At 43.8% G+C, this 14,232-nt stretch overlaps 1 protein-coding gene across 10 annotated transcripts in view; it reads right to left on the bottom strand.

The window, feature by feature from the left end:
* Positions 1 to 261: 261 nt before the first annotated feature.
* Positions 262 to 14,232, bottom strand: part of LMO1 (LIM domain only 1) — a 514,229-nt gene continuing 500,258 nt past the window's right edge. For all 10 annotated transcript variants that reach the window (XM_069223677.1, XM_069223678.1, XM_069223674.1 and 7 more), the window contains one exon: positions 262 to 703. In XM_069223677.1, the coding sequence (XP_069079778.1) occupies positions 598 to 703 (106 nt within the window). In that variant the 3' untranslated portion in view covers positions 262 to 597. The remainder of the gene's footprint in view (positions 704 to 14,232) is intronic.

Below are 14,232 nucleotides of genomic sequence, written 5' to 3'. Positions count from 1 at the left end.
GGTTTATAGACTACAATAAAGAAAAAAAACTTGAAATTTCCATGTTTGCTGTCTTCATTCCGCACTTGCCCACTTCATAAGACCACTATATCAAGAATGTTCTGGGCTTTGAGAGTGTGCCTGTGTGGCGTGATTTACCTCTGTGGTACCCCCCCCCCCACCTCAGCAGAGTAATCCTTCCTTTTTGATCACCCTCTAATGTTTATAGCATGTAGCACACCTGGGCATATTTTCAAACACCAACAAGACAGACCACTAGGAAACATTCATCATGTTTAATTCACACCAGTAATAAAATTGCAATACATTTTCATAAAATAAATGTTCCAGTTTATATACAGAAAACAGACTGTACAGACCCCGCCCGAGTTCCCCCAAAAATCACAAACATACAGGCAAATGCAGTGCTCAGCTAAGCAGGCACAACTGTACATCTAAAAGTGTAACTTGTGTTGGAGGGGGGAAAAGTACTACAATGTTAGAAGTCCTTTGCGGACCGAGACTTAAAAAAATATTGCAGGCAAGCCAACAGACGCTCCTCATTGCTTGTGCAGCAGAACATCTATCCCCGCTTTGCTTCCGGCAAGCAGGGTTTTGTTATTGAACCTGGGACTCAAAACTTCCATTCAGCTGTCCCTCCTCATAGTCCATCTGACACAAGATCATGTTGTTCTTCAGAAAAAATTTATCTCCGACGCAAAATCTGAAAAAAAACAAATGGGTATACATTTATAACTGACAAATAATCACCACTACTGCTTTTTGGTACAAGGATGTTATCATTTCAAATCAAGCAACATAGTATGGTCTACATGATGAGGACTAAGGCAATGTCTTTGTGGTTATACAACACAGTATTACTGATACAGAAAGTAGTGGTAAATCCAAGATGTTGTGTTACTCTAGGCCACATGAAGATTAGCAAGTGCCATGCTGAAAATGTTTTACTGCATTTGTTTCTGCGGGCTATTCCTGATATGTGGGGCATTGTGGAATGACATATTTTTCAAGGTTTGACATAGTGGAATTCTTCGAGAAGCCACCTGTGATAATATTGCGTGTGGTGATAACCCATATGTAGGAAAGTGGGTTATTAGTTGCAAAGAATGTGTGTCCTTTAAAAATAACATGCCAAAAACCTTCTGTCTACTCGGATTTACCCCCTTGTAGCACTTGACTCAGGTTAGCGAAGCACAGCAGTCCAAGACATATTCAGGAGAGTGGGTGTGCACTACTCCCTATCCTGCCCGCAAACAACATACAACACAACAAAATCATTGACCAGCCATTATTTTTACTTATATAAAGAAATGTACCTTATTATGCACACAGTACTCAATACTATGCATTCATTTACATACATATACATGGTGCCACAATGGCAGGTGAAAATGCTTATGGTGACATCCACTTAACAGTTTATGTCCCTAGTGGGCCCTGAAACCTATAATCACCATAATCCCTCACATGCACTAGACAAAATACAATGGGGTGGAGCTATCAAAAGACTTTCTTGGGGGTTCACCACATTAACAAAAGCAGAATGTCATAATAAAACCCTTGCCACATCACTGAAGTGCTAAGGGGGGTAAAGGCCTGTCATGACTCACTGTTAACCTTGTGATTGTCACTAAAGCATTTCAAAACATTTTAATAACCTCCATTAAAACATGTCACAACTGGCTGTTAGCTTTGGAATTGTCCATAAAACCTTTTAAAGATTTCCACAGAATATATGATTCATTAACAACTTTCTAATTGTCAATAAAACATATCAATTTCAATAAAATGTGTGCTTGAGCCTTTCTTTTACTTTATCATACGAAAGTGAAGGCTTTGGACTCACCAACAACCAATCAAATGGGGCACTCCTAGCTGGAAGGCATGCATATTTGATAAGTAACACGGTGTTGTGCTGCTTTAAGGATCAGGGAGCCTCTATTCCTCTATGTTGCAAATACCCTGGAAGACCATGGGCTGTGAGAGGAGCCCAACTCCACATGGATAGATGGGTTCCTCGCCCTGCCAACACTGCTCTATGCCACCACAGGAGCCGGAATTTATATTTTTCTGCCTGTGACTGTGCGAGTGGATGGTGATGGCTGGGCACACCCCATCACATGAGACACAGGCACAGTGAGCAGGAGAAGGACAACATGGTGCTCTCAGATCCTAGCCTTCCTGGGAGCAATGCTATGGGAGCATGGGGACACTCCAATGTCTTCCTGTTGTGGTGATATGGGAGCCCCTGGGGCATCTTGTTCCAATTTACAGAACACTCGAGCCCCTGTAGAGACAGGGGAATTTTTGGGAAGGGAGCCCCATGCACGCCCCTCCGGTCTTCAATCATTTGCATTAACCACAAGGGCCCTTGGTCTGGGAGGAGATGCTACTTGTACCCCATGCAGAGGTGGTGCTCCTGGGGCACTGGGTTTTCTCCTCAGGGTTTTCTTCAGCACTACTGGGCCATATTTCATGGGTGATGTGCCATTTTGCTCCTGGTGGTGGGCTCTAGCCACTAGGAGGGAATTCTTCAGGCCTCTTGTCCTTTAAATTTTTATATTACTTTGGAAGCTTGACTTTTCTTCTCTCCCTAACCGAGCAGGAGCTGTCTCCTTGTTTGGTCACCTGGCACCCCCATCCTGGGACAACAGTCTTCCTCAGCAGCACCCCAAAAGCCCCAAGACAAAGTGTCCTCCCTGCCAGCACACTCCAGGTTCCACAGCTTCCTGGATTGACAGTTACACTGCACCTGTGTCAGAGGCAGTCATCTTTCAAACCTCTTTCTGACGGTCACACTCTTGTAGAACCCTTCCACAAAAGATCCAGGGGAACCCTCCAGGGTCACCTCAAGCAGGTCTATCCCTTAACTGTCCCCTAGCGAGTGCAGGGAGGCCATTGCCACTGGCCTTGGAGAGCATAGCCCCTGGGTGCCAACTGAAGTCAGAAGTCCTTGAATCAATCCTTGCAGCAGGGGTCAGGTATCTTCTGTGTTCAAACTGGACATTCCTGTAGATCCACTCCCCCCAGGTTCAGATGGTTTTCCAAAGTATCCCCTTTGGGCAGGGGATTTTAAATAAAGACACAAAGATCCAGAGGGTAGACACCTCTATCCAATCCTGGTATGACATCATCATTTTGTCCCGGTCCCATTCCTCCTGTACAATATTCTGGGAGAATGTCCAAGATGGCTACCTGAAGTGGTCTGTTGACCGACCGACCTGCCCCTCCCCAAATATCCACAGCTGTGTGGTCTTTTCCCTCCAATAATTCAAAGGGGAGCCTCCCTTTGTGTGTCTCCAGAAATGCACCCTTTCCCCTTTGTTTCTGTGGAGACCAGAGTCCCAAGGCTAGGCGCACAGTGAAAAGTGACTATCACATACAGATTAATGCCCCACCCAGGAACAGGTCCATGAAAATCAGCGTGAACAGCACCATAGGTTTCGCAAGAGTTCCCGCCGATTTGAGTTACTTTTGTTGCCATTCAAGGAGAAAATCTACTCGAGCTGCAGCAAATCTACTCAAACGGCAGCCTTCTTTGACCACAACTGCTTGTGTCTGCAGGCATTTCAAAATGGTGCTGGAAGGCTCTGTGGGGACTGAAAATCGCATTGGGGTGGGCAATTCTCACTCTCAAGCACAAGTTGTGGAGACTTGCATTGTTCCTGCAAGGCGCGAATGGCAGAAGAGTTCCACCATGCACCAACTGGCAGAATTTGGTTGTAACTCCGCACTATAAGCAGAACACTGAGTTCTGAAAATGTGTCAATTACGCACGCAAAATTATTATTCCACCCGGGCCTAATTTATGTTCAATGGATTTCTGGTTGGGTAGGAGTACTCTACTCAAGTAGCAACCACAATTCTTGTCTGGGAGAAACACAGTCAAAGCTCAAATTAACTTGTGCTCATCCTCTGGTAGCTTGGCACAAAAACAGTCATGTTTAATTTACAGGCAATGTGTCAATTATCTATGCAGCACTTCAACCAGTAATAAAGTGAAAACACAATACAAGCAAGGTCCCACACCAATTTTGGAAACTAGAGTAAAATTTATTAAAATGTTTGAGACAAAATGACAAAAATCCAATTAGTAGAACCGGATATATGCAGTTTTAAAATTTAAGGAAAATAGTGCCAAAACACTGAAAGTACCAACTGTGGTAATCTGGTCGTGCCGGACCAGGACAAAGTTACAAGTTCAGGCTGCTTGCGATGGAGCATGGGCCAGATACGGTAACCAAGTGAGGCCTGCTGAACAAAGTATCTTAAATGTGGGATGCAGAGCATTGCAAGAATCCATGTGGAGGATGGTTTGTGCAGGGGCAGTTCTGATGGGCTTCAGGCTGAGGTGCAAGATCCTGCATCAAGGAGGTCTCATGCAGCAGTGATTCCGGGGAGGTGCGAAGCTGCGATTTGAGGTCCTGGATAGAGGATGCATTGCGCAGTGGCAGTTTCAAGAAGTTGCAGGGCTGAGAAGTGAGGTTCTGATTCGGGGTTGTGCCGAGTAGCGACAGTTCCAGAGCAGAGCTGTGAGGTGATGCAGCATGCTGCATCAGTTCTGCATGGCCCACAGCTGGGCTGGCAGAGCACCTTCAGGCCCATTTCTAAAGGTTCAGTACTGGAAAGGCACCACTTGGGAGACATAACTCACAGCAGACAGAGTCCAGGTGCTGCATGCAAGGTGGTTGGAACTTGTTCTGTGCCTGAGGCTCTGATAAGGAGGCCAGCCAACTAGCCTTTGGAGTCCCTATGGTGGTCCTAGGTTCAAGATGAAGGTCCAGTCCTTTACACTCAGGCAGCAGGGCAGCAGAGTAGCAGTCCTTGGTGCAGCAGAGCAGTTCTTCTGAGTCTTCCACAGTTCCAGAGGTGTATTGAAGATTCGGGTCTCAAAGTCCAAAATTATACCTGGTGCCAGCTTTGAAGAAGAAGGTTCTGAAGCTTTTTGCTTCCTGACATGTATGGAATTTCCTGCCCTGGTCCCAGCTTGTCTGAGGGCACAAAAAGCAAGTGGCAAACACTTTGTGAGTGTTCTCAGGCAGTGGCTGTGTAATGTGGAAATGTGGTAGCTGACAGTTCCTCCTCCTCATCAAGTAAGAGGTGGCCCATCCTGCCAACACCTATTTCCACTTTGTCTCACTGTTTGGGAGCACTACAAAAAGATCAAATGCCAGATATGCCTTGTCATGTGACCCAAGACACAGGTGGCTTGCATCAAATGGTTGGAACAAGAAAACCACATCTTTCTAGAAATGTCATTTTCAGAATTGTGACTTCAAATATGATTTTGCCATTAGAGAGGGTTTCAAATTACAATTCTTTAGACACCAACCTCAAAAAGCTTCCAATTGAAAGCTATCTCCTATTAAATGTAATAGGTTAACACAATGGTATCCTATGGGAGAGGTTGGTCTCTCAGTAGTGAAAAAGGAATTTAGGAGTTTTTTGCTACCAGGACTAGGGAAGGGTGGTATATTCCGCTTCGCAGGTGGAATTGGCAGAATATTGGCCATTCTGAGTTACTCTTGTAATGAAGAGCTCTGCCAAATTGCGTAAACCGCCATGTGGTGGAGTTTTTTCTCACACGCAGCTTGAAAACAGTAACTTGGCGAGCACAACAGAGACTTGATATCCCAAAGCACGACTTTCAGATGCTACGAGGACACCCAGTGAGATTTATCCAATGCGGGCAGTTGTTGCGGGCAGTTGCGACCATTCATGGTCATAAAGCTGCCACTTGAGAAGAAAATCTTCTTAAGCTGCTGCAAAATGGCCTCGAGAAGGTTCGCCTTCCGGTACGCTGCTTTGTGCTTTTCATACAGATTTTTCAGCGAATACGAACTCCCAGCACTTAATCTCAGTGCAAGGTGCCTATTTCAGCCCATTTGCAGACTTCCGCAGAATCTTGCAGATTTTTTTTGCAACTCCACGGAATTCCACAGAGTAAAACTCTGCAAGTTCCACCCTGGCCCAACGGGGACAAGTTTTTTAAATACACTGCATCCTGCCCTTTGGGCTTATTAGGGCATAACCTAGTAGTGACAAATGTATTACAAAGGGATGTTTAGGCCTAGCAAAAGGTTTTGTTCTGTGAAGTCAAAATGACAATATAAAAGTGCACACACAGACTGCAGTGGCAGCCTTAGACGTTTACAAGGCTACTTAAGTGGGAGGCACAATAAGTGCTGCGGGTCAACTTGTAGCTTTTAATTTACAGGCCCTGGGTACATGTAGTACCACTATAATAGGGACTGCAATGTGCCAAGCGGGTGTAAGCTAATGTTACTGATGTTTAAAGGAGAGAGCACACGCCCAGGCCCAGCTTTCCCTGTGCTGCTGCATAGCTATTGCTCCTGTCTTCTCTTTACCTTTGCCCAACTTTTTGAGTGCCTTCTCCTTGCTTTGCTTCATTCACACTGCTTTCTCCTTGCTTTCCCCCATTCTGTGTGTGCCTGCTCCTTCTTTTCCCTCATTGTCTATGCTTTCTCCTTGCTTTTCTACAGTTTTTTGTGTGCCTTCTCCTTACTTTTCCCTAGTTTTCACCTTTCTCCTTGCTTTTCCCCCCGTTTTTTGTGTGCCTTCTCCTTACTTTTCACTTGTTCTCAATGCTTTCTCCTTGCTTTACCCCCTTTTTTATGTGCCTTCTCATGGCTTTTCCCTCATTTGCACTGCTTTTGATTTGCTTTTCCCCCTTTTTTCCTTTGTTTTAACTGCTTTCTCTGGGACCTCCAAAAGCCTAGATACCATGTTAGGTGATTAGCCATGCTTTACAAATCCTGATCAATTGACTTTAGCACTGGTCAGTTGTGATAAAGTGTGCAGAGTCTTAAAGCTGAAAAACAAAAGTCGGCAAAAAGAGGAAAACTAAAGGCAAAAAGTTGCGGGAGAAAACCACACCAAGAATGTCAGGTCCAACAGAAGTATGACTCACTTTCCCAAGTGTAGCATTATTTTATATGAATGTTGTAAAAGTTAAGATTCAGTTGGTAAGTTGGAAGTACAATAATGTTGAACTAAATCAGTTTTCCATACCAGCCTGATTGGTTACATGGATTTGAAGCATGAGCTTTGACTATGCCAGTAAGCAGTATCAGGCTGTCATATGTTCAATACATATTATTCAACTCACACAGTACAAGAAATAAGAAAGCCTAAACACACTATGATTGAAGCAGCCTTGTGTGCCTCTGTTCAATGTAATACTTGTAATACTTCTTGGTGCAGCTTCAGTTTCTGCTACACTGCATATCTTCAATTGCATTCACAATTTTATGATATGCCAGAAAATAATGGCCCCTGTGCAGAGTGCGTTGTAATATATTTTTCTCTTTAGAAAACAGCCACTCAAAGTTTGGAAGACAAGCAGATCTCAGTGGGATGCAAGAAGCTGAAAACAGTGTAACTGCATCTTGCTTTCACACCCTGAAGATTCAGAGAAAGATCTTCAAATGGCCCCCAAGTAACTGTAAAAAAAATGGTCACTCACACCCTTGTCACTAGCAAGTTGGACTACAGAAACATCCTCTCTGCTGGGATCACTTAGCAACTCAACAGAAGAGTACAAACCATCCAGAGCTCCGCAGACAGACTCATTCTGAACATACCACAAAGGGTCATGCATCTCACCGCACCTCAGGGAGCTACATTGGTTCCCAATAGACAAACACACTCATTTCAAACGCCTCACACACTTGTTCAAGGCACTACACAACACAGGCCCAACCTACCTGAACAATCACATCTCCTTCTAGAAACCACCCACAGCTTTGCTCTGACTCACACACATCCCATGCTAACACAAACCAAGATCAGGAACAGTAGGGTGTGTGTTTTATTGCATCACTCCGAAAGCATGGAATGACCCTTCACTCCAGATCAGAATTACCTCCTGTCTTCTTTAATTCCACAAGAACCTGAAAACCTGGCTTTTAAACAAACCAGCCTGCCCTAGGCAGGGCTAAGCATACGCCTGTCCAGCGCCAGGATACCCTTGCAGATGGTAGCACACTTTGTAAATACGAAGAATGGAAATGTGATGTGAAGTCCAAGGCATTTATTAGGTTTATTTGGTTACTGTATGTAAACATAGATTTTTCCCTTTTCATCATGGTATGAATGTGCAGAGCTCAAATAATAGTCTGGATTTGTAAGGTGCAAATCTAAAACGTATTAGTGAACATGTTTACGCTGTCCATCGAGCCACCGATTCATCCATGGAAAAAACACTGACTAAATATAATTCACTCAATCACTGGCCAACGATAAGGAGACAAATCCAGATCCTTTTTTCCTTTCACACGCTGCAAATAAGGTACATGGTTTCCACCGCCAGGTACTTTATAATCGAATTGCATTTGTTTGCAAAACAAGATTGCATACTAATAATACATTTATTTGTGCTTAGCAATTAAAGGGTAACTGGATTGCGACTTTCCTCGCACTTTAACCCTCGTAACGTAAATGTAGTTTGCAGTGGTTTGGATATTGTCTGATGAAAATAGACACTGGTTAGGAGACATTAGTAAAATCTGTGACCGTCGCCTACTGCCGTCGGACCCTGGGGGCATAACAAAGGTGCATTTACAGCAAGACATTATTTTCTAATTTAGTTCTTGTAGAAGACTTCAATTATTATTTTTAAATATAGGGCTGTTCTATGAATGGGATATTAATCAGAGAAACTGAAAATGAATAAACCTCTGAGAAATTAAGATCTTATTTGAATTAAACCGGCAATATCCTCGTGGACGACATTTCACATTATCTCTAACAGGAGGTACTGTTCTCCATCAAACGTAGCTTAATCCATTGTGCTAATTACCAATGTAATGAAAATGGTTCTAGGTGCATGCAGACCACCGTAGAAGACTTCAGAGTAATTCATCTTGAAATTGGTACGTGGTGAAGAGAAGCATGAAAACCTCAATCAGCGTTTAAATTATGGCACTTTGGGGATATCAGGACGAAGTTGTATTTGATAGGGAATGTTGTACAGCGCCGTATCCTCCAGACAAAGGCTATGCAAACGCATTCTAAGGTACAGCAACTGGCAGTGAACGGAGTATTTTCTAAGGAGACGTTTGCAAGGTTGTCATAGTTGTATAGTGATAAGAACAAAGCACAACATTGAGATCTTGTAGAAATGTTTGCAAATACTGAACAATACAACATAAAGACAATATAAAGCTTGAAAAGACCTAACAGATTCCTCTCCCAATAAGAAATATAAAAATAATCACACAATTAGAACTCTGGCAAACTGTGGTAACCACAAACGATGTTACATTCATGCTTATAAACGAATCCATCCGACGTAGGTGCACATACTTGTGAGCTGACAGCAGCTACAGTGTGTTGCTCCACTTCCCCAAGATCTAGGCCCTCATTATGAAAACGGCGGTCGAAGCCGCCGTGTTCATGCTGGCGGTCAAAACACTGACTGCCAGCGTCCCCGGATCCCTGCCGGACGTATAATGTACGTTCCTGTGGGCCGGTGGGCGGATACACTGTTTCCGCCCGCCGGCCCACAGGAATGCCTGGCCGGGACATTGACGGTGGCTCCACATGGAGCTGCCGCCAATGCCTCTGTGCGGCGGGTGCTGCTGCACCCGTCGCGCAGATCAGACCTGCGTGATGGGGAACTGCTCCGGGGCCCCTGCACTGCCCATGCCAAGTACATGGAGAGTGCAGGGGCCGCCGGCGTGCCCCAGTGCATCCCTTCCGCCAGCCTTTTCCTGGTAGGGAAACCCACCAGGGAAAGGCTGGAGGCTGAGGAATCATTATCTGAGGGGCAGCACCACTGCCCTGTCGGATAATGATTCCGACCGCTGCCAGGCTGCCAGATGGAGGCAGCCTGGCGGTGAGTGAGGGCTGCCGATAGCGGCCCTCATGGTGTTCTTTATGTGGCGGTGTGGCCCACCATGCCAGCTGGCGTGTTTTTCAAAACACATTTACATTCCTATGCTTTTTGCTCTCCTACTTGCAATTTAGCCACTTGTGTTTGGCAGAAGATTACCATACAGGGAATGCAGAATTATTAGGCAAATGAGTATTTTGACCACATCATCCTCTTTATGCATGTTGTCTTACTCCAAGCTGTATAGGCTCGAAAGCCTACTACCAATTAAGCATATTAGGTGATGTGCATCTCTGTAATGAGAAGGGGTGTGGTCTAATGACATCAACACCCTATATCAGGTGTGCATAATTATTAGGCAACTTCCTTTCCTTTGGCAAAATGGGTCAAAAGAAGGACTTGACAGGCTCAGAAAAGTCAAAAATAGTGAGATATCTTGCAGGGGGATGCAGCACTCTTAAAATTGCAAAGCTTCTGAAGCGTGATCATCGAACAATCAAGCGTTTCATTCAAAATAGTCAACAGGGTCGCAAGAAGCGTGTGGAAAAACCAAGGCGCAAAATAACTGCCCATGAACTGAGAAAAGTCAAGCGTGCAGCTGCCACGATGCCACTTGCCACCAGTTTGGCCATATTTCAGAGCTGCAACATCACTGGAGTGCCCAAAAGCACAAGGTGTGCAATACTCAGAGACATGGCCAAGGTAAGAAAGGCTGAAAGACGACCACCACTGAATAAGACACACAAGCTGAAACGTCAAGACTGGGCCAATAAATATCTCAAGACTGATTTTTCTAAGGTTTTATGGACTGATGAACTGAGAGTGAGTCTTGATGGGCCAGATGGATGGGCCCGTGGCTGGATTGGTAAAGGGCAGAGAGCTCCAGTCCGACTCAGACGCCAGCAAGGTGGAGGTGGAGTACTGGTTTGGGCTGGTATCATCAAAGATGAGCTTGTGGGGCCTTTTCGGGTTGAGGATGGAGTCAAGCTCAACTCCCAGTCCTACTGCCAGTTCCTGGAAGACACCTTCTTCAAGCAGTGGTACAGGAAGAAGTCTGCATCCTTCAAGAAAAACATGATTTTCATGCAGGACAATGCTCCATCACACGCGCCCAAGTACTCCACAGCGTGGCTGGCAAGAAAGGGTATAAAAGAAGGAAATCTAATGACATGGCCTCCTTGTTCACCTGATCTGAACCCCATTGAGAACCTGTGGTCCATCATTAAATGTGAGATTTACAAGGAGGGAAAACTGTACACCTCTCTGAACAGTGTCTGGGAGGCTGTGGATGCTGCTGCACGCAATGTTGATGGTGAACAGATCAAAACACTGACAGAATCCATGGATGGCAGGCTTTTGAGTGTCCTTGCAAAGAAAGGTGGCTATATTGGTCACTGATTTGTTTTTGTTTTGTTTTTGAATGTCAGAAATGTATATTTGTGAATGTTGAGATGTTATATTGGTTTCACTGGTATTAATAAATAATTGAAATGGGTATATATATATTTTTTGTTAAGTTGCCTAATAATTATGCACAGTAATAGTCACCTGCACACACAGATATCCCCCTAACATAGCTAAAACTAAAAACAAACTAAAAACTACTTCCAAAAATATTCAGCTTTGATATTAATGAGTTTTTTGGGTTCATTGAGAACATGGTTGTTGTTCAATAATAAAATTCATCCTCAAAAATACAACTTGCCTAATAATTCTGCACTCCCTGTAGATTCGTTTTCTTTGTGGGTAGTAGAGGGATATAGGTATCAGCCGCTGTCATATGAGAGAGTCTTAGAATTCTGACACACACAACAATGCAAGAACATAGAACAGGTACTGCCTTACAGGAGTATACACTAAATGGGGTCCATTTTATACTGGGACGAGAGAGGCATATACTATACTCAGTCTTATCACAGATGAGAGTGTTCTTGCACCATTTTTGGATGCATGCTTGCTACTCAAATGTGCTTCAAAAGACAGGTTCCCTTGCAGCTACCATGGTTTACTGGAAAGGGCAAACTGAGTAATGCAGATTTACCGAGGACATCCACTTATGCAGGGGGACACAGCTCTTGTCTGGTGATTTGGCCAGTGGCGAGGGACTCTACTATTATGCACTTCAATGGGGGATATAAAATATTCAGGAGTTCTGTGTCCTTAATAAAATAGATAAATAGTGCCAAAGCTCTGCTTCTCAGTACATAAAACATGAAATGAGCAAAGAAAGTGTTCCACCACCAATACAAAATTTGTAAACAACTTTACACTTAAGGGCAGCACCACAGCATGTGACATTGTGAAAAGTATGGATGCACCCAAAACGAATACAGACTACTGCCCTTGTCCATGGAATAAAGATCTTGAACAGCTCATCTTGCAGGGACGTAAGCAGATTAGTAAAATGTAGGTGATATATTGGCTTCATTGAATGCCATCAGATGGCCACCTGTGGATAAGGATGAGGGCCACAGAAATGGAACAACGGGTCTCAATGATCAAACAAGTGAGGAGGGAAAATTTAGTGAATGTGAAATACATCAGCAAAAGACCTGGGTAACAGACTTACAGGACTGGTCCCCATGCAACAATGTCAGGTGATTAATTTTACAGTAGAGATTCCGCCTCAGGAACACCTGGGTAAAATTCTGTTTTGTGGAACTCAAGTGAATCTTTGCAGCTGGTAGCAGCCACACTGAACATGGAAGGCACTCAGTGGAAAGCTTCTCCTCACCTCCCCAACACTGTGAATTATGGTGTTTTTTTTTATATTCAGTCATTTCTAATGCAATGCACTGTACCTCAGGGTTCTTCTATGTCTGCGAGTGGTTTAAAGGTCAAGGTTCAAGGGCCAGCCATGGTGGTTCTATCATTTGGCTGTACTTTCAACACTTGCATAGATGACAATTCGATCTGCATGTGCTCTGGTATACAAGCATCAACCAACTCAAAGTCTCATGGAATGTACACTAATTTAAGTCAATTAGCAGGCAAGTCAGTTGGATACAGGGTGATCGGAGTTCCTCTGATAACCATTACGCCTTCCTGGTCTCTTATCTGTTTCCACTTATCATGAACCTAGGAATGCCAACTGAGGGCAGGCTAACACTGGTTCCTGAAGTAAATGCCCTTGTTAATGCTTGTTTTTTTTCAATTTAAATTTTCAGTCAGACCTTTCCCCATCTTCACAATTCCCAAGGAAAGACATTGGCACTGTCCTTTTGTCATTCTACTTGCACTACTGCTTTAAAGGCTTGGGTTCTCACAGTTTTAAAGTGTGTAAGTACCCCTGTGATGCTCTGGCAAAAAAACATCTGCTAGATTTCTTAAAATATGTATCAATCTCAATAAGAGTCACTTTAGTCACCAAAAACCTGCTTAGATTAGGGTCTTCACACACAATTTGTGGAAGTGTTTTGATGTCCCAGGCTCGTCCGTTGCAGCAAAAGGTGCTTTTATAGATGGATATCTGATTTGTTAAAGCAATGAATGACATGGGAGACATATCACTGGAAAATGTTCTACCATCAGATTGGAACATCAGATGTGATGTGCTGCTTTCTAGACAGGGAAGGCTGTGTAGGCTTGGCAAGGGTTGAGCGTGAAATGCTTTTTCTACAAGGAAGAAGGCTATGTTACAAATCAACTGATTACACTATGGTGCATGAGTAATCTCTAAATCCCTAAAACTGTACCATACATTGGCTAGTTTAAATCTTTTAGAAGAATGCTAGAAACCGCATATGGACTCTCCCATGTACCGATTTACTTAAATGTTTGTTATATCCATTGTTCCATAGTAGGTTTTAGAACTGCCTGCTAGTTGCATTGTTCGTACAAAAAATAACATTTCAGACAAAGGCACTTTTTGAGACCTGATTTAGGGCAGGCCACAACCCAGGTCCCACTGCACTTAAAGAGACTTTGTAACTTTTCTCATAAATTATTCTCATGTTGCAACATCTTCCTCCACAGAACAAATGAGGAAGAAAAGAATGCTTTGCAAGGATTACTATGTAGACAACTAACTTCAAAACTACAGGGGACAAAGATTAATGAATGTTCCAAATCCCATGTTCCAGTGGCTCTCACAATACAACAGTGTTAATTCCCGGTGTCACTGAGAAGTAGCGTGGCAAGAAGGGACTGTCTGCCTAGAAATTTGCCAACCCGGCCTCCCTGTGACAGACAACCTAGCAACAATTCTAAATTGTTACTAATCATCCAGCAAAAATGTGAACTATCCTTGGGTTAGCCCAATGATTGTCTTCCATCTTTCAGAGCTCTGAAGCCCTCTGAAAGACTAGTCATATCGTATGCAGGGATGAGTTTCCATTTGAGATCCCCTGCAAACCTGATGACCGTGAAACCAGACT

This window comes from Pleurodeles waltl, chromosome 3_1 (assembly GCF_031143425.1).
Source record: "Pleurodeles waltl isolate 20211129_DDA chromosome 3_1, aPleWal1.hap1.20221129, whole genome shotgun sequence".
Taxonomy (NCBI): domain Eukaryota; kingdom Metazoa; phylum Chordata; class Amphibia; order Caudata; family Salamandridae; genus Pleurodeles; species Pleurodeles waltl.
This window is presented reverse-complemented; position numbering and strand designations above follow the sequence as displayed.